This window comes from Zonotrichia albicollis, chromosome 10, assembly GCF_047830755.1.
Source record: "Zonotrichia albicollis isolate bZonAlb1 chromosome 10, bZonAlb1.hap1, whole genome shotgun sequence".
NCBI classification, from domain to species: Eukaryota; Metazoa; Chordata; class Aves; order Passeriformes; family Passerellidae; genus Zonotrichia; species Zonotrichia albicollis.
This window is the reverse complement of record NC_133828.1, coordinates 13,937,706-13,963,372: the sequence shown is the minus strand read 5'-3', so window position 1 is coordinate 13,963,372 and position 25,667 is coordinate 13,937,706. Positions and strand designations below refer to the sequence as shown.

Here is a 25,667-nt window from a genome sequence, read left to right as displayed (position 1 = left end):
TTCTGATGCAGGGACATTTACCCCTGTTCAATGCTCCAGTGCCTGCAGCCATGTTTCTGCTTGGCATGTGTGCATGGCAGAGTCCTGTTGGCCCATATGGTGGTAGCTCTGCTGATCTCCTGTTTAGGAAGTGATGCAGATGGACAGGCTCTCTGTAGGGGAGCAGCAGCACTGGGGGTGACACCACTTTTTCCTGAAATGCCAAGAGCTGAGTCCAAAATTGCTAGGTCTTGCATGCAGAGGGAGAGCAGGCATCATTAAGTGGCTTGATTATTGTGTCATGTGTAGTTTTGCAAATGTGGAGGTGTCCCAGGCACAACTCTTGTGTATTCATGTAGTGATTTGTGAATTCAAATAGTAATTTCCTTCAGCTGCAGACAGCACTGCTTGACAGGGGGAACTGGCCAGCTCAGAGGGTGAGCCCAGAAGTCTTGGGACTGATTATTGTATTTTATTGTGAGTCTCTCTTCAGCCCAGCTGCAGCATCGCTCACTGCTTGGAACACTTCATTTTTGTTTATTTATTTTTTTCCTTTCTTTAAGCTGTTAATTCCAAAACTGCTGTTTAAGATTCTGTCATAGCTCTGCTGAAGATGATATTGAAACTGAAAACCACACAATATGTGGGTTTGCGGTTAAAGGAAATGGTTTAGACTTTTTTTAATAAGAGGAAGTGAGAGATTGAAATGTGTGCAGCAGCAGTCGAGATTGTTGTAGATGCTGTCTGGAGAGTACAGATTTTCAAGGATTAAGAGTTTTTTTCAACTGTTAGAAACAAAGCAGGAAAATTTTACTTCCCAAAGAATCTCAGAAGTTGTTAAAAGCAGTTAGTAACAATGATTCTTTGTCTCATCTTCCTATACAAAGTTCAGTTTTGTTGCTGTTTGCTTATAGCTGATAATTGTTCATAGTTTCCTGTTTACTGACCTTCTGTGCCCCTGTTGTCTTTTGAAACAGTTAAAAGTTTGTTGTTTTTAAAACAGACTGTCTGTTTGGGTTTTTTGCCTCTGAAAGTGACATGGAAATTAGGAAAAGGGAAGTTACTAAGGTAATAGCGGCTGATGAGACAGAACTTAGATTTGCAGCCTGCAAGGAGGTGGATTTTTTGTTGCTGTTGTTATTTTGAAGGATGGCTCTTTGCTTTCTGCATTGGGACCGGTATTAGTAATGCACTTGGCACTCTTTCACTTGTGCTTTCTCTCTTGGTTTGTTCCTTCTTTTTTAAAGAATTTATCCACAGTTGTCTAGGTTATTGTCTACCCTGTAACTTTGGTCATTACTTGCCTACAACTGCACCTGTGTGAATCAAAGACAGCAGGGTTTTTTCATGCCATCCTGGCTCAGGTGAAGCTTGGATTTCATTATTACCTTCCAGTCTTGTGTTGGTAAGCTTTGTGCAAATGCTGCCATTACTGTTGACTGTTTTGTTTGAGAGTGGTGGCAGCAGAGAATAATATTTTTTTGGGCCTTTTGTTTGTTTATAAAACCCTTGGATACCAGGATGTGTTTATAGTAAGAGACTTGATCTTGAAATACCTGAAGCAGAGATTTAGGCACAGCCAGTCAAGGGGGTGTGATTTTGGTGAGTGTATAAGTAGGACTAAAGTAAACAGAACTGCTAGGGGTAGTAGTTAAGGTTTTGAATTATTTAGACTATATGTTAATCAAACATGAGTTTGCTATTTAGCATGAATTGCTTTGCTAGCAGTGTTCTGCTGTTCTTCACAGTATAGGTTTTACCTTTGTTCACAAGATGTTTTTTAAATGTTATTAACAGAACAAATTCTTTTGAGTTTTCAAACTTGGTTACATGGTATCTGAATAATGAGGATCTTCAACCAAATCTTAGATGTGAACTGCGTCAACAAACTGAAGTCATAGATGAGGGACTTAACTGTTTACAGAGGCTTTAGCTGACTTTATGTTTTCTTTAAAGGTGTAGTAGTGAAAATACTGGATTTTTACCTATATTGAGGATGTTACTACTTGAATTTAAAAGTTGTAAAAGCTAGTTGATTGTTTTATTAGTAGAACCAGTGGATAAAGTGCTCAGTTTTGCTCAGGCACTAGAGCAGTTCTTCAGGAAACAGTGGAAGAGATTTTAGATGATTTTAGGAAGACCATGGGGAAGTTTCCAATCTGCAGAGCTCTGAAGTTTGGAATGGTGTAGGATTAGATCACTCTTTGGACACAGAGCTCTGTGCTGGAGTGCAGACCTTTGAGTTGAGAGGAAAAGCTCACCAATAATTTAGTTTTGAATTGTAAGGTTGGTGTTGAACAGATAATGTCAGGTAATGTCTTCAGGTCACTGGGAAGTGTCCCAGGGTGGGGCAGCATTGCTTCCACAGATGTCAGCAGTTCTTTAGAGGTTAAAATGGCAGTGAGTGTTTGTGTCTGTGATCTTGGAGGAGTGGCTTGTAATACTGTCTTATTGATAAGCAGAGGAGTAAGCCCCAAACTAACTCACAGTGCTGGCAATTAAAAAAAAATCCCTTTGCTCAGGAAGCAAACACTTAACTGATGATACCATGTCATACTATTTATTTTCACTCAGAAGAGCAATTAAATTTGTAAAGAAACAGACTTTATAATAAAATTAAAATGTCCCAAAAATATGGAGAATGGATTTTTCCTTTTGCTTCAAGAGTAGATGCCCAGAATTATCTTGTTTCTTGGCTTACAGGTTACCTGGCCCGCTGCAATCGCTGTTCGTTTTGTGTCAACACAAAACCAAATCCAGTTTTAGTTCCAGGAGATTTTTAAAGTTGTGTGCAGAGGAGATAGACCTAAAAAGTAATAACAGTTCCCGTCTGAGGTTCAGAATAGACAGGGCTTTCCCATTGCCTTGCTTCTTTTTATTAAGATGTTATTTTATGGACTACATCGAGGAAAAGTTTGTGTCAGTGAAACTTCTCTTGCTTTTTTTTTCTCCTTTGCATTTCACCTGCCCCATATTTGATTAATAGAACCAAGCCTTAAAGGGGTGCTGCAAACACAAGAGGACACTGTGAATTTATCCCTGTACAGACAGTGTCAAACCCAGTGTATTTCATTCATTCACAAGGTGATGGGTCACTCCAGTATGGACAGCTTAGAAGATATTTCACATGTTGACTTTAGCAAGGCTGCTGATGTGACCTCATCTGATTGTTCTCATGAACAATCTGAGGAAGTGCAGTCTGGATGAAGCTGTGATGATGAAAGCAGATGCATCACCATATTAGGGAATGACTGTGATGATCTCAATGTCAGCTGGGGATCAGCAGGGTCTTGTTGGGGTGTGTGTTGCCTCTGCTTCCAGTCACTCTTGGATTCAACAACCTGGATGATGCCTACAGTGTGCTTAATAAATTTATATGTAGGAAACTGGGACAAGCTACAGAATCTAATTGAAATTCAACTTGAGCTTAGAAATTGTAGGTATGGTCTAACAGGCTTGGAGGTGGCTAAGCAAGTATGGTTGTGAGCTATTTTGTGCTTAGTGGAATTTAAAGGACAAAATGAGAAGTAATGAGATTTAAAGTATGCAAAAAATAGCTGGGAAAGGTTAGGGACATCCCAGGACAAAGAAGAGCCAGGTAAGTTTTGCTGCAAAAAATCAGGGGTGTCATGAGTTTATGTAAATGTGAGCAAGATAATCTGAAGGAAAAGTAAGTAATTTTTTTCCTCTACATCTCCTTCATTGAGATTCATTGAAAACACATCTGATTGACCACTCTTTTCAAGGAAGATGTGGACAAAATGGAGAAAGTTCAGGGCAAAATAATAAGGACAAGTAGTGCAGAAAATTGCACCCGTTAAAAAAAAGGGAATGTTCTTTCAAGTCAGCCTATAAGTAATACAAATTTGTAAAAAATTAAGACAGCAGTAGAGAGATGGGGAATAGTTTATGCCATCCAGTGTGATCAAGAAGTGATGGATTGAATTAAATATTGCAAAACTGAATTGAATATTTTAAAAGACTGTTAGAAAGTTTTTGAATGTAGCCTTTTTGAGACCTGAAAGTAAAGATGTGGCAGACATATCCCAGGAGCAACACAGATACAGTTGATCCTGCCTTGGAACAGGAGAGGTAGGTAGGCAATTTCTTGTGGTCCTTTCTGGCCTTTTTTTCTCATTTCACATGAATTTACATTTTACTTAATCGAATTTCTGGGTAGTGATACACTAGGATTTAAAGTAAGGTATGTACTTTGGGTTCAGCACACACCAAATAATGAGTAAACACAGGGAAGATGTCTTGCTTAGATCTAGGAAACACTGGGCTGACTGTAACACCTTCAGTTGTAATTTTGAATTGATATGAAGGTACATTATATTTCCATTTTGGAACCCTAGTAAATAGAAAGTGCAACAGCTGCTAAATTTTTAATATGTCCAAGGCCATTAGAGACTCTTCATAAAGCAGTTACATGGAGATTTTCTTCTGCTTCCATATCTTGATTGAAACTGTAAGCATAATGTGTATCAAGAGGCAGGTTTACCTTTCATCAAGGTAACTGCAAGCATAAGAAATGTAATTTACTTAGTACAAAGTCACTCTAGCATGCTGGTGTAGGACAGTTAAATTTTAGCCATCAAAAGTATTAAACTATAATAATTTGTCAATGTGTTCCCAGCTAATTCTTGCATCTTGTTGGATAGACTTTACAAGAGACAAGGCTTTATTCACAAAACTTAGCTGGGACCAGCCTGTTTAATAATGAACTTAGGCTTCCACAACCTAAAACACAGTCAAGGAGTTGTGGTGGGTTTAATGAGAGATATTAAAGCAAATGTGGTGTGAACCACTATTCAAAGCAGCTCTGTATTGTTTATTCCACTCTCTTTCCTTCTCAGTAGTTTTGCTTTTTCAGAATTAGAGATTGTGAGTTCATAATATTAATTATTTTAAATACATGGCAGAAACAAGGATGATGTAATAGGTTTTATCCTACAGAAATATAATTAATGGTGAAAATATTTTTTAATGTTATATTTAGTGTAATTTACAGGCTGCACAGCTGGAAATCAGGCATGCAAACTTAGAGATATGTCTTAGCATGAAGCCTTTAATGCCAGCAGCTTTTCCAAGGCAAGAACAGTTTTACTGTGCTGCCTTTCAAAAGAAAGTGCTGTAGTAAACTGTAAATGGGAAATGCAGGAGCTTTTCCTGGTTTTGGGTCTGAGGCATCCTGAATTTCTGTTTACTAATCCAAGTTACTAACTTGGGGAATGGCATAGGTTTTACTGTCATTGAAATTCCATCAATTTCCTTGTTAAATTCAGAGTTTTGTTGTGCAGATTCATCTGTAAATGGAATTTAAAGGTGATTTGTTGACTTGAGATTTTCAGTGTATGTTGTCACAGTCAAGTGGAGCTGTGCTTAGCAGTGTTTTATCTCAACTCTGCACTAACAGCAAATCTCTTGAAGTAATAAATACATTAAATTGCTGCAAAGTGTGGTTTATGATAATCTGCTGGCGTAGGAGGTTTGGGGGATGAAAATACAAAATTCTTAATTCAAATGGCCCTGTTTCTCTTTTACTGGGAGACAGCCCTGCCGCTAATTTAGAATAGTTTGGTTTAGCAGCAGCAAAAGAAAATAAATAATAGGTGTTTCCATAATACAATAAATATTTAGGCTTTATTTTTTTACCATCCTTAGCCATATAATTCAGGTGATACTTCTCAGTGTTCTTATTCAAGGGCACGTAACAGGTTGGTGTGAATGAGTGGCATGAGTGAAGTTCAGGGGTTTTAAATGCAAGTTTGGGACACTGACTACTGACACTGGTTGTACCTGAACATAAACTTCCTTTTATTCTTGCCACTTCAGCTGCATGTATATAGTCATTTTGTTGATTCATGGTTTTTTCTTCTCCTTCAACATCCTCTGCCCTCAAGTAGGAAGTCAAATGTTAAACTTAGATTTTTGCAGTGAGAGCTGTAACAGTATTGGGGCAAAAGGTCTCTTTGCTGTATATTGGTGTTGGTGTGTTCTGGGCCAAAGGCAGTTGAAGTGGGTTCTGTTTTCCTTTTAGAGGCCACTTGCCTTACATGTAGGCCTTAAGCAGATTTTTGTAGTGTCTGCTTCTGAATAAGTACAACACAGAAAATATAGATATATGTAGTATTCTTAATTTTCAAAGTGAAATTAGAATAGAAGAACCTAATAGCACCAAGTGAGGAACAGAATCTGAATTTAGTGTAATAATAATAGAATTATTTACCTCAGTAGGACAGGTAGGAAAATGCTGCTTTAATTCCAAACATATGGCCTGAACATGTGCAAACAGTGCAGGTAGTCTGATCTCTCTGAAGCTTGAGAACTGTGCAGATGATAGCAAATCAGTATTGTAAATAGTGAATTTCTCAGCTACAGAAATCATATTATTCTTGTTGGAAGCTGCACAGAATGCCTTTACTTAGTTGAGAGCTTATCATAGCAGGCTACCATTCTAAAGATCCATGGAAAGAAATTCAGTGTAACTTGAAGAAATCCAGCATCTGAATACATTAATTTTTTTTAAGAATTATGTAGATTAGTTTCTAACCATAACTTAGCACGATCATTTCAGCATAGCTGCTTATCAGCAGTTCAGTAATATACAAAGGAATTTAGAGTTGACTGCTGGGAGATTCTTTGAGTATATTATTTTGGGGCTGAAGCAGCTGGGATCTCATAGCTTCAGAATTGTATTCTGTGAATGCTACACTAGTAAGAACATTTTTAATTGGTGAAGTTCTTTTCAATGCTCAAAATTGTAGTAATTCTGTGTTGTGGGGTTTTTCCTAATAAGAAAAACTTGGTTTTGGCTGGTGCTTGGAATTCCGGGTGAATACTGGAGAGCTGTATTTGGGAAATAGCCTTTGTATGTTCTACCACAATGTTCCTACCCATTACAGTACTCACAAAGGATTTTGTATTGACTAATACAACTATTAAAAGAAAAAACTGCATTTCTTAGCTACATTCTAAGATATTGCCCTCAATGTCTTTGTTTTTTTTTTTTACAGCAAAATTCTGTTCATGTGTCTTACCACGATTTCATGCTTGTGCAAAAGTGCTAGGATTGGACTTTGCATATTAATTCTTCTGTGCTTTGTAGAGTAAACTATGGGGAGTTTGAAGTCCCTTTACCATTTTGGGAGAGGTTTAACTTATGGACACTGTTTTACCTGTGATGCTGAATGCAGGTAACTGTGTGGATGAAAACTGTTGATGCAACAACAGCTGGTTCTAAGATCTGTAAATATCTTAGAAAGGAGTTGAGCTGCTGTGGAGCATGGGAGAGTGAAGAAAAAGCATTGACCCAGTCATTCAGTGACATCTCTTGTCCCCTTTCAATTCAGCCTAGGTAGGCTGGTGCAGCTTTCTAGAAGCTGGAATTGTGTGTGTGAGGGATGCCTCTAATATCTTGCAGGAATTTTCTTATTTATCAATCAGTCTGGTGTAGTTCATTAGTAGGAAGAGTTAGAATCACTTCAAGTGTGATGCCAGCTAACTAATGACAGGGGAAGCATAATATTCCCAGATATTGAGAGGATTGCCAGTTAGACTGGGGAGAACACTTCTCTTTTCTGGGGGCTGAGTTCCTGAAGGCACAGGAGGATGTGCATGTTGATGTTTTCAGATCTCTGTTTCCTTCTGAGTGTGTGTGTAAGGGCTGGGGTAGAACACAAGTTTTAGTAAACATTCTGAAGAGCTGATTTATAGGAAGGAAAACATCTGTTTGTAGCAAAAATAAGGAGTGTGTGTGGAAGGAGTGTTTGAATTCAGACTGAAAAATTTATGAGGTCAACAGTGGCAGATTTCTTGTCTTCTATATAACAGCAACCATGCTGAAATTTAACAGGGCAGTAACAGTACACAGGGCATGAATATAAGTCAGTTAACTTGTTTTCTTAGTAATCCTTCTGGTAGAGCAAGTTACATGTTTTGTGGCAAGAACAACAAATTGAAATAATTTGACAAAGGTTCTGACACCCATGACACGGAGTTAATTGAAACTTCATAAATTTGAAGCTCTCTGTTGACTATTTAATGCCTTTTTACAGTATATAGCTTGTACTTTTGAATTGTATAGACTTTAAGGTGTGTACAGAACAGCTCTTTTTTGACATGTGTGGTTTGCTGCTCTAAGGAGATTGAAGCAACAATTTAATATCTAACATACTGTGGATGTTGCTGAATTGATTTTCATTATCAATTCCTGTTATATTATAGATATGATGCTGTAACAAAGTTTAGTACCTTTGTGGGAAATTTAGCAAATATGAGCATTTAGATATCAGAAGTAGTACATGAGTATACATCATGATGGTCATGTACTACTACTGGTAGGTGTTTTAGAAACTTTCAATAATGACTCTTTTGTTTGATTTTTTTTCTTGGCTACCGTTTCTTTTTCAGGTATGTAAAACTTCACTGAGTTTCTCTCCTTTTTCCCCTGTAGTTGCATGTGATGTTTGTTAACTTTTTTCCCTCTCCACCTGAACTTAGTTTGGAAGTACTATTAGTAGTTACATGTCTCAGTATATTCACAGTGCTTTGCACAATAGTTAAATTCTAATAAGTGTAAAGTTGTTTGTGAGTATTAGAATAATCAACATTCAGTAGAAAGTGTGCTGACTAGAGTAACAGATGGTTGTCATGTTCTCTTGGTTGTAGGTAATAGTCTATTAGTTCACATAAATGTAATACTTTAGAATTTAAGAGTAATTTGTTCATATGTAATTTTTCTCTCTTTTTATTACACTGCTTTCCCAGCAAGGACAAGTTTGGAAGGTTTGCAAAGCTTTTCACCTTCCCTTTGCCCGCTTGCCCGCTTTCAGAATCGGTCTCATACTCCATGACTTCTGTCTCTACAGTCCACAACTCGGTCATAGAAATCAATGTGGAAAAGTTTTTTAAATGAGTTGTCATTTGAGTTCACTCTGTTGTGTAGAAACGCCTAGCATGTAATTTAGTTTTGCATGAGACGTGAAACTCCTTTGCAAACCCCTCTGAGGAAAACAAAACTAGATGAATATTTGAGAGAAACACGGTTTGAGCGCATATTTTGTCATGTAAGTAACGCTGCTTGTAGTGTGTTAGTCCCAATGAAGTGGTGTGGCATGGCTCCCTAGTCAGAGTAGCAGAGCAGTGTCTGGCAGCATGCACAAAGGAGGTGCTTCCCCAGGTGTCTGTCCACAGAAGCTGTGCTGATCCGTCTACGTAAGTTATTGAACAGACCTAACACTTAGCTCTGACTCGGCATCAAAATTTAGTGGAACTTTTAGATTGCTGCTTTTAAAGCTCAGCCTATGCTGCTGTAGGAATAAAGAACACGAGTAAAACTTCAGTTGAAGGAAATAGACTGTGTTAGGCAAATATTGGTGGTTTGATTGTGGGATGGAAAGTTGTCTTACAGTTACAAGTGGGAAAAAAATCAAATGCAGATTGGTGGTGGGGTGTTTAGTTTTGTTTCACAAAGGATAGTTTAATCATTTCATGTGCCCAGCACTGTCCTCCACAGATGATGACATGATCGAGTTCTCTAACAGTTTGTTAACTCCAGATGAATACAATACTACCTCAAACCAGCAATAGCATTAAAAGGAAACATTTTTTTTTCTCCTTCTTTTAGGACTGAGTTTTTTCCCTCACTGCTGTTCTGCACTAACTGCTTTGATACTTCCATGCATCTTTTTCAGTAGAAGAGCATCTCTGTACTGTTTCCCATTGCATATTTCAGCTGTGACAGTCCCTGCACTTTGCCTTTCATTTTATCACCTGCTCACTAAAAGCAAACAAACGAAAAGAGGAATCTTTCTAGTTTGTCTTCAGATTTGCAACTATCACTTAGCTTTACAGGGATGATTGTGTTTCTACTTCATTTTGTATTGTATTTTTTTATAGGCATGTGGTGACCCCAAAGCCAAACCATCCTATCTTATTGACAAAAACCTGGAATCTGCTGTCAAATTCATAGTCAGGAAGTTTCCAGCAGTAGAAACACGCAACAACAATGTAAGTATCAAATGGCTGTGTAACTATTTTTCTTACTACCCTTTCAGCACCATCTGGGAGGTTTACATTTTCTTATACAGCATCTGATGCTGACAGTTGCAGTTGGAACATAGTTGTTGATTCAAATGTCTGACAGGATACTTGAGAAGGAGTTATCTTTAAGGAGAGACTATGAAACTGTAATTCTGGATGGGTTTTGTTTGGATAGGACTCTTTCTGGTTTTCTTTTTGCCTGCTCTCTTCCATGCCATTTCAAAGAGTTGTCAATGGGAAGAAATCCTTGGAAAAATCATGCCTTACTTATTAGAAAATCCTGGTGACCAGACTGATTGCAGAAGATGAAAGTTGCATAACTTTATTTGAGATGTGTCCTAACCAGCAGATCAGTAAAAAAACACGTCTGCAAAGTGGGAAGAAGTGTTTGTACTTTACAGGTACCTGTGCTTATGGAGCCAGTCCCTGTGAGAATAAAGAATGCTTTAGTACATAAGGAGAAACATTGTGAAGTACAAAAATATGGAAATAAAATTGTTTCCTTCTCATGTAGTAAGTTCAGTTGCAGAAGTAAATTATATTTTGCCTTTGAGTGGCTCAGTATCGCTGAATTCAACTTGAAGCCTTTTTTAAGGTAATTGTTAGGCTAGAGGCAGGCATTTTGGCAGGTGATGTACTCTTGTTTCTCTGTTTCAATTTGAAACACAAGGGCCCTTCAGATGTTTGTTTTACCTGCTTATATTTCTTTCCAAAGGTGGGAAGTGGAGGTAGGTGTTGGGTTTGCATGTTCCCTGCATGCAAGTGCCTGCCTGTTTGGGAAGTTTCTGCAGAATGATAGGGGTGATAGCAATGAGAATAATTAATTTCTTTTACATTGCCATCTCAAATTTGTATGTAATGTCTCCAGTAATACCAATGGAGAAAAAACCCAAAGAAATCAGAAGAAAACTTTACCTTATGAAGGAAACAATTTCATTAACAATGTGCTTTTTCACTTTAAAACTTGTACATTTGCTTTGCACTCTTTAATATTGCTTATCTCTGTATTGAATTTGTGTTAGTAACAAATATAGAAATTCTTTATCAAATTAATGTGAAAATAGTAAATCTGTTAAACCATGTTTGGTAAATGCTTCTCTATTCTCTAACCTTGGGTGGCAGATCAACTATTAAAAGATAATGTACATAGAATTTACTTACTGCAGCTGCTTCAAATGTCTTCCAGTTGTTGATTATCAGTTTGGAGCTTAACTAATGATAGACATTTAAGGATTTGTTGCTGTGAAGTTTATGGAAAGAGATCAAAGAAAATTTGCTATATTTTGACAATCACAGTTTCTAAAATAGGACACACTCACAATATTTTGTCATTGCTGTATGTTTATTTACTATGAGCCAGGCAGGCCTGTGTTTATTAAACACAGTTGACAAAAGCCTACCCTCCTTATGGATGAGCACTCTTTAAAGCAGGATTTTAAGCTCTAGCAGTAGGCAGCTGGGGTGTCTGTCCTGCAGTCACAGCTGATGGCATTTCACTTAGTTATTTGCAGGTGTTTCCCACAGCGTGTTGTGACTCCCAAGAAAAGAAAAGGGTGTTCAGAGATTTAAAAGGGCAAGAAGCTAATTGGAACAGGGGCACATTGATTAAAGAAATATCACAAAGGATTACTGCAGTGGAAATAGCTAAGAAATCATAAGTTGCATTTCTTCCTTGCAGTGAAAATTCCAGAACACCCTTTCAGGGAGAGGTTTTGGATTTTGTATATTTGAGTGCAGCAGTTGCCACTGCCTAGCACTGTGTACCTTTGCTTTCAACATGTCAGCAGGTGATGGTGCTGAACAAGCTTGCATTCAGTTTTAGAGAATAGATAGTGCCACCTTTTTTGATTTTTCCTTTTTTAACCTATTTTAGATGGTTTTTCTCAGGTATTGTCATCTGCAGTGTTTTGTGTCTTAGAAATGAGCGGCACGTTTGATTGAGGTTTCTAAGCAGTGTTTGCTGTAATCAGATTATCTTGAAAAGCATGAATTTTCATTCTGTTGAAACAAGTAATTCTGTTATATTTGCTATTGGTATCTTTTACATCTTTGTCCATGGAAAACCGAGTTCCTGGTTTGTTCCTTCTTCAGTGTTTGACGTGCTGAGTCATCAGAGCAAAGTCTGACAGTTGCTGGTTTTCAATATTGTACTGAGAGTGAAAGCTTGTGGGCAGTTCAAACAGGGAAGTGGCTGATGAATCCTTGCTGATCAGGCTGGAAAATTAAATTAAGTAGTTAATTTTCCAGAAGATTAATTATAGACAACTCTGCACCTTATCAGTTCATAACTCTGTCTCCCATTGTTTGAGGGCAGTCCCTGTGATGTCTTACACCTGCCCTTTCTTTCCCAATAACCATTGTCAATCACATAATCTTGAAATTGTGCAGTTTGAAGACCAGGCTCTTAAACTGTTAATGAAATGGGCCACCAGGGTAGTACTGCTGCACACTGTATGTAATAACCTGCAAAGGAAGGAATAAACAAAAATATCATATAAGCAAAAATATCACATAAGCAAAAATATAATATAAGCAAAAATATAATACAAGCAAAAATTTGAAGGATTCAGAAAGTGAGGAACAAACAAGATGGAGTCCTGTTTGAAAGGAAAGTTTCTTCTGTGTTTGGGAGAGGTTTACTATTTATAATTATTATAAATTGACTGAAATTTTGTTATGAAAAAGCCTTCTAAGCTGCAGATGGCTTCCAAAAACTTTTTAGCACCATTGTTCTTGGTCAGGTGTGTGATCTGATTGTGTTTGCATTGACTCAGAGTAGCATTTATTGTTACTGAATTTCCTGGCCTGGCTTCAGAAGGAAAGTTCCAAAGTAAGGGATGCAGAAACAGCCTGATTTTTCTGATGGCTATTTAGACTTCATCCTCTTGTAAGGGGGTACATGTGAGGTTCTTGTCACAGTGAACTCAAAAAAAAATGTTGTAGGACCTGAAAGTTACTCTGAGTTGTTCTCAGTCAATGCTAATACTTAATACCTTTCAAAACCAGAATAAAATACTTCACAATGGGGAACTGGAGATGCAGAGAGAAAAGACAGAATTTTTTTGTTTAGCTTCTGAGTAGGATTTGATAAATCTGCTGCCTGTGCAGGTAAAGCTCCATGTCTTTGTGTGATGAAGTTGTAGCCCCCCTTCTGTTGTCCCAAACACCACCTAGAACAAGTAGTGAGAATATCTGCCTTCTTTCTTGAACATGTCTTTTTCTTGGTTTGTTCCTCAGCAATTTCCTTGTAGAAAAACTTATTTTTTTTACATGTCTCTTGAAAAAAATGATGTTCAACCATTGCTTAGCACAAAGCAGACCAGTGAAGCATCACTTTGAAATTTCTAAGTGTATGGTTAGTGAGGGAAAGATCTGTTTTCCAGATAATGCTAGTCTTCATCACCTAGTAGGTATGTTCATATCAATTCCATTTTTGTTTTGTATTGATTTTCTGCTGTATTGTGTCTGTGGAAATAAGATCACTGGGAGCAGAGGATAAGCTGTGTGAGCATTTCCAGTCTACCTGGGTTATGATCTATAGTTTTGAATTAGTTCAATTTATTGTTTTGAATTTTTGCCTTTTCCCTTTTAGATCCCAATGTGTGTTTGGTTTGCCTTTAGTGTCTTTTACAGTTTCACTTCACAACAAGCTGGTCACATACAAATTAGATGGGTGTGGGCACAGAGTCCCACACCCTGCATTAGAAGTCATTAATGCAGGCTTTTATTAAATGCTTTCTTCTATTAAAAAAAACTTAAACCCCACACTTTATAACCAGTCTTGATTTTTAATTTGTGATGGGTGCTTCCACTAATAATTTTTTTTCAGAACACTTAATACAAATAATAACCTGATTTTCAAAGTTTTTTCTTTTGGCCCTGCAAGTGCTACAGGTTGTCAAGGAAAATGTCATTTGTTTGCTTGTTTCTAATGAAGCATTTAGTACTGTAATTTTCCTAGCTCTAGTGAAGATAATTTAGAAATTATCATCTCTGGAAAAGTAACTTTGGAGTCTCAGCTCTGCTGCCTCATGTATTGGTAATCCCTTTTCACTAATCATTTATTTTTGAGGAAATGATATGGTCATTAAAGCTATCACTGCTGTTTTTTTAAGTCTAACTTAAATATTACCATTTACTGAATATGAGAATAATTTTTCTCCACCTTTCTGGGGTCTTAGATCTCTTGCATGGGGGACTTGACTTTCCAGATAACTTCCAAGTTGCTTAAGCAAAAAACCCCAAATTCCCCCATAAAACTCAAGTGGCCTTTTCCATGAAGGTTAAAACCTTTTCCAGGTAATGAGGTTCCATGCACAGCTGCTTTTTCACCTCTGCTCTTGCTCAGGGAGCTGATAGTGGCAAAGAGATAAATTTTCCACAAGTCACTGAGGCAGCAGTGAATTTAGGTTATGGATGTTCCTCTGCATGAGTGAAGTCAGATGATGAGCAATTACTCTCTGTTCAGCTTTGTATGAATAGTTAAAATGTAATGCTTGAGAATACAATATATTAATAATAGTTTATTTCACAAGAAAATGCAAAACATCTACAAATAATAAAATTTTATCTACATTTTTACTAAAAAGTCATTCAAAATTGAAATTGTTCAGCCTTGCTTTGATACTACCATACTTACTGGATGCTGGTTTTGTATGCTGGAGTGTGTCTGATGTCTTCAGTTGTTACAGATGTAAGACTGACTTAAAATGAAGTATCCTCTGTAACAGAATATAGTATGTAAAGTTTTTCAGTCTAACAGTCATTTGTGAGTGAGCATTTTTTTCACAGCAGTTCTAAGAGGTAATGTGAAATCCTAAAATCTCTTCAAAATGTTTCACCAAACAGAATTCTCATAATGTAACATCTTTGTTCAAAATAGTAAGTGCTGTCAGCTACAAAGTTTATTTTCTTGGTTTGACCTTTGACTGGGCCTGAATTAAAGATAGAATAACATCCAAACAGTGTATTTTTTATGATTATTTGTAATAAATCCCTGTAGAACACTGCTGTAAGTCATGTAAATCCATACAAGTCACTTGCCAAGGTAAATCAATTTTGCTCATTGCCTCATAGTGTCTGCAGTACCTGCAGAGGAGTGAATGTGTGTAATACTTTACTTTCTCCTTCATCCATTAAAACTCCCTTTGCTTTAATGATTGACATTTTAAGAGCTTGGCCCTTAAAAACCAAGAAAACAAACAAAAAACCCCACTGAGATGGCATTCAAAAAATTGTGTGACTTGTAAAAATATTGCAAAAATTGTAAATGAAGGTGAGAGAATGGGGAAACTGTTTCTTACAGCTGAGAGGCAGATCAGTTTTTAAATAGAAGCCTCCCTGCTCCACTTTCCGCCCTTATTAATTCCCTGGGAATGGTAAAGTTAGGGAGCATCACAGGTGGCTGTTTCCTTTTCCAAACAGTTAACTTAGTGCTAGAAACTTGAAAACAAACTAAAATAGATCTTGTAGGTAGACATACATTAGTTAGTAAACATGTAAAATATTCTATTTTATCTTTTATATGCAGCATAGTACTTCAGAAACTGCTTTTATTTGGAAATAAGAAAACCAAGGACACATCCATCATTCTAGAGTTAATTTACAGAATTTAAAACTATTTTTCTTTCCTTGCTGTTCTGCTGTGGATTTTGTAGACACAGAGCTTTGTTCAAATTAATTGAGTTTTTCAAATGTTCGTCTAAAGACTCTATAGGTGACAAGCATAGTGAATATAACAAATGAGAGTAAGAATACTGGCAGTGATGATTTATCTCTCTCTCCAAGAAATTTAACAGTCAGAATTTATAATAGTGCTTTTTGGGGCTTATATTCCAGCTGGTGAGATTGAGTAGATGGTATTTTTGCTGAGGACATGGTAGTATTTATGCTGTTGGATTGTAGAAAGCAAATATAAGTGTTTAATGATCAGACTTGCAGGAAAAATATCACACTGATATAAGCAGAAAATTCACCTTTGTACTGTCTATTTCCAGATCATGAAATAAGACATTTATTCACATACTGCTGCTGCCAGTCAAATAAACATGATAAAAAATTGCAGGACTAGGGGTACCATTTGTTTTTTACACACATAAGACTCTGAACAACCTCTTCTAGTTGTCTCATATTTTTTGTGTGCTATTGTATTAAATTGGTATTTATTCACATGATCAGTATGCCAGGCTTGCATCATTTCTCCCTTGTCTGAGCCATTCATATAAGCTTTAAGTGAGACTGTCTTGCACTTTTCAGGTTTTTTTCTTCTCTTAATGTACTTTCTCTGACATAATTGACTGTGTAAGGATCTTTGGGATTTAATACAAAGAAGGAAAAGTACAAGTTAAAGATCAGTTCCTTCTCCTGTAGGTACCATATTCACAAAGAGCTACCTTCACTCTTTCTTATTTATAAATAATATTCAAACATCATCAGAGGTGTGGTATTTTGTTAATAGACAAAATAAATAGTCTCAGATTAATTATTTGAGAGGTTTTTTTGATCTTGCCATGTTATGCTGAAATTTCTACAGGTTTTTCTAGGTCTTAAATCTAATTCACCTCATTCAACAAAAATACTTTTATAATTTGTCCTTCAAATTCTCTAAGAATCAATAAACCACTTTCAGTCTGCAAGGCAGTCAGCTATAGTAAAAATAATCTTTTGATGTTTAAAGAGTTATTTCTTCAGTTTATCCTATTTTAGGATATACCTTATTTTGTTGGTTATTGGAAACTTTCAATAATGAATTGTAGGCTAAGGAAAAAAGCCTCAAACCAAATACAAATCAATATAGCACCAGCAACTTCTAAACAGATGTTTAGAAGTTAGTGATTAGTAATAGAAATTAGTAGTGGAAAGTTTTAATGCTGTGGTTGTGCAAAGAGTTACACCCACATTCTTGAATGATAAAAAAGCAAATAAACATCCAAGACACTGCATGCTTGCTTGTAAGCTGTTCTTCCAAACATCACTGATCAGGCTGTGCTCCATAAATTGAATTATTTGCCCTGTACTGACATAACAGTTAGTTTATATATTGTTTTGATACTACTGTTTTAAATAAAAGTTTACTGACCCCCTCAGCACTCAAAGAATGATCATCTCAACTCTAGGAAATTTTTAACATCACTTATGTGTAAATATTTATGGGAATATAGGTAACAAGATGAGAATGCACAGCAGTGATTCCGTAATCCTTAGCTGAATGTGGCAAATACCTCCTTATACTCTGTACAACTTCACAGAATTTCTGAAAATTTATTATTTCTTTTGTGATCATAGTTCCCAGCACCATCTCCCTTTTTGCCATATCTTCCCATTTCACGTGTTGTGGCTTGAAATTGAATGTCCTGCAGGAGTGGCCATTCAGTTGCTATTTGTTATACCAAAAATAGGTGTACAGCAAGCTATAATTTTGAGTCTCCTTTAGCATTGCACCTTGCTTACTATGATTTAGGATTGCAGTGGAGAAAATGCTGTTAAGGGGGTGTGCAGTGGTAGTGAGTTCTGGTTTTGTTTTTTCTCTGCACTAGAAATAATCTTACTTGTGGATCACACCCTGTCATCTCTTTCTGAAAATTCTTGAAAGGAGTTCTCAGCTTCATCTGGGTCACACTTGTATTAGCTGCACAGAAAAAAACTATTTCTGCTTAGTCTTCTACAAACCGGCAAGAAATGCTTGAAGGGCCAGGGCCAGGGTGCAAAATTAAAACCACTCAATTTAACTGAATTTTCATTGTGTAAGAACTGTTGAGTGATGGAGCAGTCCTGAATATACAAAGCAGATTTTTCTCTGGAGTGGTTCCAGTTGTAGGCACAAGCTGAAGGTGTGCTGGAGCTGCACAGCCATCCTGGAGCTCTGGAGTTTGTGTAATGATGCTGCATCCTTCATTCTCTGAGCTCGAGGAAGTTGAAGTTAAAGCTGTATGCTGGAAAAATCCCCATACTGAGGATCAAAATACAAATCTTGTGATTTGAAAACAAGTTTTTGTACAGCAGCACATTAAATAGAAATAACTTATTTCCTGGTGCATGACATTTATCAGGACAAGTTACAAAATGAACACATGTACTTGCACCTCTTTCAATTAAGCCTCAGCTGATGTCTCTATGAAAAACACTTAAATAATACATAGGCAGGCATTCAAAGTCCAATCCTTTGCCATAGTTTAAGAGTTGTCAGGAGTATTTTATAATGTAGCCATTCTGATTTGCTCATAACTGAGTATTCCTGTCTTCCTTGGCAATAATGAAGCCTTGTTATGGCTCAAGACTTCTAAAAAATCTTCATCACCTCTGAAAATTCAGAGGAGGGAAACGAAATCTTATCTCACATTTGTGATCCAGACAGTTTGTTCTATGAATTGAGAAGAATTTTGATGCTTTAATAAAACTGATAATACAGAGCACAGCTTTATAAAAGAGAGTGAGCTGAAGCAGCATACTCAGGTCTAACCTCTCATGAAAATAAGCTAATCAATTTGAAGCAACTTTTTAATCTGTCTTATAATTGATTGCTCTTGTTGAGAAAAAGATATTACTTAACTTGATCATCTTTAATTTAAAATCTTGCAGATATTTGGAGGGCACTTTTTCCTATTGTTCCTGTGCTTTAACTCATTTCAATTCCTGTATCAGGAAGGAGATATAACTTGTAGCTGGATATTGCCAGTTAAATATTTGGATACTTGCAGTGCTGTGAGACTGTCATACATAGATAAACAGAATGGCTGTTCACTAACAGCTGGTTTTTTATGTTCTTAATTGTCTAAGTGATCAATCTTGTTCCTTCAGAAAATCTTTAAAAATAAATAGTATCTCATTGTCTGTTTAAAATATATATAAAAATAAATCCATGTGAATTATTTTACCTTTGTATTCACGTTTGCCTCTTCCATTTTATCCACAAGTGTCTAATGCTAGTGTTTGGCTTCTTTTATGTTTCTTTATTTTGTTGCTTTTGTTTGAATGTATTATTGTGTTTATATGGAACTGGTCAAAGAACCGTTACTGTATTTTATGTTTGTATCTACATTTTATTTTGCATGCTTAACGTGGCTTTGCCTGGATATTCTTTTTGGTAAGTTCAGAATTTAAAAGCATAATGTTTTTCTGTAGTAAAGTTTGTAACCTGCCACCTTATTTTCTTCCACCTCAAGTAACATAATTATTTTGGTTTTGGCATACTGATTTGTGCTCATGTACTGTTCTGCTTTTGCAAATTATACATATGTGATAACATAACACTTCTCCTGACTACCATTTTCATCTCTAGCTGAGCTAAACAATATGACTCTGGTACTAATGTGTACTAATGTAACTTTTATCTTCAAAATGTAGTGGGCAGCTGTTAAAATGATCAGTGCTGAGAACTCTGTGTATTTGACACACACAGAGCCTCAGTCTTAGAAAAACCATGTTCCAGCTTCTTTGCATAGCCTGGTGGTTTCTCTGCGCTTCACAGGGATTACTTTGCAGCAGTCTTCTCAAGATCTTCTAAGAACAGTGGGCATGTTTATGTTTCTCTTGTAGCAACAGCTTGCTCAGCTCCAGAAAGAAAAATCAGAGATTTTGAAGAACCTGGCATTATACTACTTCACGTTCGTCGATGTTATGGAATTTAAGGTAAGGCATTAATAATGTGTAACTTGTTCTGCCACATTGGGTTTCTGTAATTTTATTGGTGAATTAACACTATATAATGAAATAGCTGAACTTGAAACTCTGTTCTTCAAACAAAAAAAAATGAAGCTCCATCACTAATCGTAGTAATGTGATTTAATTCTATCTTTCTAAACTAAAGTTATTCCTTTGTTTTTCAAGGACCATGTCTGTGAGCTGCTAAACACTATTGATGTTTGCCAAGTCTTCTTTGATATTGTAAGTTTCTAGATTTAAACTTTCAAAAATGTTTATATCCAGAGTGGTGGGAGAAGGACTTGTGATATTTCTTGAACTAACAAAAACATCTCCAGTTATAAATGCAAGAGAAAAAACCAACATAGAGTTCACATTTCTAACTTTTATAATAGAGAAATAGACTTTTCTTAGTAGGCTTCTTCTGGACAGTAGTAACAGTATTATTACCAATCATAAAATCTTTTCAGTAATTTTTGATTTATTGGATCTGCAAGTTAACTCCTAGTCATCTGTATGCTTATGGCTTGTGAGGCTAAAAGACAAGACTGTTACTTGTGTCCACCTAAGCTATGTGAGGAAGTTATTTTTGGGGTTGACTAAAGCAACTACAAAAGCATCTAAAAGTCTTATATTTAAACCAAACCCCCCCCCAAAAAAAAAACACAGCAAAACCCAACAAAAAACCAAACCAAAACAAAAACCACCACCAAACAAATACAGGGAAAAAAAAGCACCCAAAAGAAAATCTCCCAACACCTTTTCCTGTTGGTTTCAAATTTCTTAGTGTTCTTAATGTCACCTTGTTAGTTTTTGTCATTATTTTAAATTTGGCCAATTTAGATTCATAATATGAAAAAGGAACAGGTGTGTATTCTGTTACAAGGAAGGTGGGATATGTGATAGTCTTTTACATTTGGGTCTTATTAAAATACAGTTCATAGGCATGGCACTGCTGGCTGCTTAGTAACCAAGAAAAGTTTTCCTGTCTGTCAGGTAATCTGTGACACTTAAGCCTGGAAGGATTTATTTGGATGCTTTAATTTCATGAGTGCAAACAGTTCTGGGAATCTGAATGAATAAATTAAGGTTATAGAGAGTCACATGCCACCAGAACAAGAACTTTGTTCAAAAGACAGCCCAGTGTATTAAAAAATGCTGAAAATTGGTGGAAATGTAAGGGGAAAATGTGTTATGCTTGTTTCTAAAAGTTTTTAAGTGATAATTTACTGGTTTTCATTTCTAGACTGTAAACTTTGATTTAACAAAGAACTATCTAGATTTGATTATAACCTACACAACTCTAATGATACTGCTGTCCCGAATTGAAGAAAGGAAGGCTATCATTGGACTGTATAACTATGCCCATGAAATGACACATGGAGCAAGGTAAAAAACTGATTGTATAAAAGATGTGTGTGATGTTAATGATAGCAACAGCTTCACCTCAGTGAATTGTTTGTTGTTGTTTTTAGTGACAGAGAATATCCACGCCTTGGCCAGATGATTGTGGATTATGAAAATCCTCTAAAGAAAATGATGGAGGAATTTGTACCTCACAGTAAAGTATGTAACTACTTTTCACAGGCATGCAGTAACCTTAATTGGGAGAAACAGAGATAAAAACTAAATGTGCAGGGGTTTGTTTTGTTGAAGGCCATTTGGAATAAATTTTACCTGAGATATCTGCTTACATTGAATGTCTAGGGCTGGGGATTACCTATTAAAAAGCACAACCTGCAGAAATACAGGAATTTAAAGATCTGTTAATAAGGTGCTATTCTATTCACTAAGCATGAGAAATGTATTAAAAATCACTTGTGGATCATCTGAGAATAGTTACTTTTGTGTTTTGTGTTAGCTTGTAGCTTGAAGTTAAAGAGATCCACAATGTTTCTGTGAAGTTGATTGTTTTGCTCTGTGGCCATCCTAGATAAATGTGGTTTTCTGTTTTGTAACCTAAGGGACTTTGCTTTGGATTGTCCTTAAACTGGGAATCCTGGAGATCACCGCTGTGTCTTTAACAGTAGCTCCTGTACTTAAAAGCTGGCACGCTGCTGAGTTGCCTTCACTGAGTTCAAGAAGCTCAATTCCTTTGGTTCTTTCTGTACAGATGTTTCTAAGTTTCTGTTCTTACACAGTTGGTTGTGTTGCAGTTCCATGGTGTTTTATCTAGGCTGTATTTTCCTGTAAGAATACCTTGGAAAAGTTACAGAAGCCTCAACAAAGTCAAAGTATTATATCTTGTTTTATCACTTCCCATTTGTTCACTAGATTTGTTATTCTGTCAAAGCAAACTAAATTTCTCTGATCAGGACTGACCGACAGTTATAAAGACATTACTTTCTAGGTGCTTGCAAATTATTTGCCTAACAATTACAACTTACTTTGGAATCTTCAGAAGTAGCTTAAGTTAAATTTTAAGTTATTACCTAAAGTTTTTAAAGTTTGGGTTTTTCTTTACCTATTTTGAAGTTTAGGTACTGGTTGTGTTTTCCTTCTCTAGTTACTTTTCTAGATTTTTTTCAATTTCCTTAAACTTTTCAGTATTATCACTAGGAAGAGCTTTCCAGCTACTTTCCTAAGTGCTCTGAAGTGAAATAGTTTCCAATACTTCTAACTTGTCTGTAATCTTATTGGTGTTACACTTTCCATGATTCCTATCTTGTTAAGACTTACTTAGCTAAGGATCTCATTTACAAATAATCATTTCTGGTGCACATTTTAGCAAAGATGCTTTACTTCTCAGTATTATCTTTGTTTATGCTCTTGTATGTAATAGTGGATCAGTCCTTTCCATTGACACATTTGCAAAGATGCCTTTCAGTCCAGTTTTTGCTCTTGTGATTATTCTGTGCTAGAAGCACAAATTGGGGTCAGGGATCTTTTCAGGTGCTGTACTACAGAAACATTCTTGGGCTGTGCTCTTGTGGAACTGCACCCTGAAGTTGTCAATGTAATCCCAGTTTGCAATCCCTACTGCTTTGCAGCAAACTAGTCCTTTGTATTTGTTTAGTCCTTTACATTTAGCTTTGGCAGGTGGCTTTGGTTTTTTTGCCTGCGTGACCTCCTCTACTCTCACACTACTGTTCTGGCTGCCTGAGGATTCATTCAAGCACCAGTATTGATAAAAAAGTCAGGGAAAAGACTTAGGATACACTTTCCCAGATAAGCTTACTTTGCTACAAAGATATTCCTGCAGACAGTGTCTGCTCAAAACAATTACAATTTGCTACCATGGGGAAAGCCATACTAAAGGAAGTGGCAGGGAAGGGACCAACACAACAACTGGGATTCTTGAATAAGTTATTAACAGCTTCCAGTTGTGTATGAGAGGACTTTTATGCCTTATTTTATACCTTACTTTTTCCAAGTCCTCTAATTCTGAACTCAGAATTTTGTAGCTCTAACTAAAATAATAGAAATCAAACTCTTGCTTCTTTGCATCCTTCCTCTAGCCTGGAATAGTCTTTTATGTGTCAAATAAGCCAGGTGCAATGGGGTTTATCCTTATGTTTAATTTCAAAACTAGTTCACTAAAATGTTTTGATGGCTGTTAGTAATAATGCTGAGGAAACAGTACTGACCATTGCCACTAATCATTAGCCTGCTTTCTAGTCCCTTTCAGATGCTCTGATCTCACTCCAGATGGTCTATCCTCGACGGAATCTCTCAGCTGACCAGTGGAGAAACGCACAACTGCTGAGCCTCATCAGTGCCCCCAGCACAATGCTCAATCCTGCACAGTCTGACACAGTATGCTCTTTTAATTTACATTATGGTAAAGTTAAGTAGGGTTTTCTGTAAAATAATTGTTGGATTACCTCTATGTGACTTTTAATCAGAGAAGTAAATATGCTGTTAGAACACGGGGAAAGTTTTCTCTCATTAAGTAAAGTTTCTATTACACTAACTTGTGCCTTCAGCTTCAGTAATTTGTTGACCAGAAAATGAGATGTTAACTTCTGCAGTTGTAAAGGGGAGGAATCCTGAGTACCCTCTCAGATGTTTGTGAGCCAGGAGACTGGAAATTAGAGCTGGTCCGTCCTTTAAAATTTATATTTGCACTTGCTGCCTCAGCTGTGATAGGAATGGTTATCTTTCTGAAAAAAATTGAAGCTTTAACGGCTGTCAGGTTGTGATTAGTATCCATCAAAAGCCTTTCATTCTAGAATATTGTTAAATACAATGTTTATTGAACAGAAATATTTGTCAAAATTTGTTCAAGGTGTTGGAGGGTATGGAAGCTCACTTAATATTCTAACCCTCAGTTTCTGAAGTGCTGAAAACATGAATCACTGTTAGTGGTCAGTGACCTTCTATCATCAGCATTTAAGGCTTTGTTTGTGCCTTTTTGCTAAGAAGTTCTTGTAACTAGTGTGCTACAAATTACTGTTTTTTTAACAGATGCCATGTGAATACCTATCTCTGGATGCAATGGAAAAATGGATCATTTGTGAGTAAAATATTCTGAAACAGCTCATGGTTGCATTAAAAAAATTGTTTAACATTTAAAAGACTACTTGCTTTCTGTACTGTGTAACAGCTGCGTTAATTACAGCTATTAATTACAATTAATAGCTTGATTAAATTTCATTTGTACTAATATGCAGTGAAGCTAGAATTTAGCATGTGCTGCTGGAATAGAGTGTGTCATCAGTTTGTTCCAGACTGACTGGAAGCGAGGGCTTCAGTAATTCTGATGAAAGTAGTCAAGTAGTATCAGCATAATGTAATTAATTTTACACAAATATTGCAAAAATACTTCCATTAGAAGTGGGGAGGGAGGAAATTTTAATATATTAGAGAATGTTATACATTAAAGAGTTTATTAATGATCTATGCAAACTATTTATACAAAGTACATAACCATCTCATTGTTCTCTTATTTCTTTGTGCATCTGACTTGTGACATACATCAATGTGAACTTTTGAAGTTGGATTTATTTTGTGCCATGGAATCCTAAATAGTGATGCTACAGCTTTGAATCTTTGGAAACTTGCACTTCAAAGCAGCTCTTGCTTGGCTCTGTTTCGAGACGAAGTGTTCCATATTCACAAAGCTGCAGAAGATTTGTTTGTAAACATAAGAGGGTAAGTTTTTGTTCTTCTTTCAGAATCTTTGCTGAAAATGCCATATTTCTTGAAGGACTGTTTCAAACAGATTACTTCTGTTTCATGTAAGTTCTGCTTAGGTACACAAACATTTCTGCTTGATGTCTTGACTGTTTCTTTAATGCATAAGTTTTAGGGGTCTGATTTTATAACCACTACACCTTTTTTTATCTCAGTTCTGAAAGCCTGGTGAATCAGTCTCTAAAATGGCCAGTCTCTAAGATTGATGATCTCGCCCACAAATCTCAATTTACTGAAGGGAAATGATGTTATGGATGTGGAGTTTGCTTGAAAAATTGCATCTTGCTGCCGCTGTTTCTGCAGTACATTATATGAAAACTCAAAAATAAAGGAACAAAATTGCATCTTGCTACTAGAGATCTTAACTTTCTTTCTGAGTTTTCATATAATGTAGTGCAGAACCAGGAGCACTTCAGTAGAAAGTATTTTTGGTTTGGGGATCTGGTTTTGGCATTTAGCTCTGCTCAGGAGCTGGTGTGTGTTTTCTGCTCTATCCTGCTTGCTATAATAACCTTGTAGCTCCTCCCAAGTCCCACTCAGATTTTCTAAAATGTGCTGCTGATTCTTATACCACACGTGATTGCTTTTTACTTGCAGCTACAACAAGCGTATTAATGACATCAGAGAGTGCAAAGAAGCTGCTGTTTCACATGCGTAAGTGTCTTTAAAAAGTTCTTCTGACAGATTTGAGGATTGGTTTTCTTAAAGCAAAATGATAAAGATTGTACAAACAGAATTTGTTAAATGCAGAATTAGTCATGCATTTTCAAATGAATCATTTACTGATTGTTCTTTTAAATCTGGACTTGCTTAATGTTATTATGGATTTAACTTCCCAAGTTCTGGATTATTTTTCAAATTATCAG

The 25,667-nt window shown here is 36.4% G+C and overlaps 1 protein-coding gene across 6 annotated transcripts in view; it reads left to right on the top strand.

Moving 5' to 3' along the window:
- The window catches only part of NCKAP1 (NCK associated protein 1), a 52,977-nt gene that overhangs the window by 1,895 nt on the left and 25,415 nt on the right, over positions 1 to 25,667 (top strand). Inside the window, exons 2-11 of one of the 6 annotated variants that reach the window (XM_005486923.4) lie at positions 8,752 to 8,769; positions 9,883 to 9,993; positions 19,567 to 19,653; positions 19,852 to 19,908; positions 20,912 to 21,054; positions 21,141 to 21,231; positions 23,284 to 23,421; positions 24,073 to 24,121; positions 24,603 to 24,759; positions 25,399 to 25,455. In XM_005486923.4, coding sequence (XP_005486980.1) covers positions 8,752 to 8,769; positions 9,883 to 9,993; positions 19,567 to 19,653; positions 19,852 to 19,908; positions 20,912 to 21,054; positions 21,141 to 21,231; positions 23,284 to 23,421; positions 24,073 to 24,121; positions 24,603 to 24,759; positions 25,399 to 25,455 — 908 coding nt within the window. Of the gene's footprint in view, positions 1 to 8,751; positions 8,770 to 8,942; positions 9,051 to 9,882; positions 9,994 to 19,560; positions 19,654 to 19,851; positions 19,909 to 20,911; positions 21,055 to 21,140; positions 21,232 to 23,283; positions 23,422 to 24,072; positions 24,122 to 24,602; positions 24,760 to 25,398; positions 25,456 to 25,667 lie in introns of those variants that run through there. The other 5 variants (XM_005486922.4, XM_074548116.1, XM_026793389.2 and 2 more) reach the window with 5 other exon arrangements.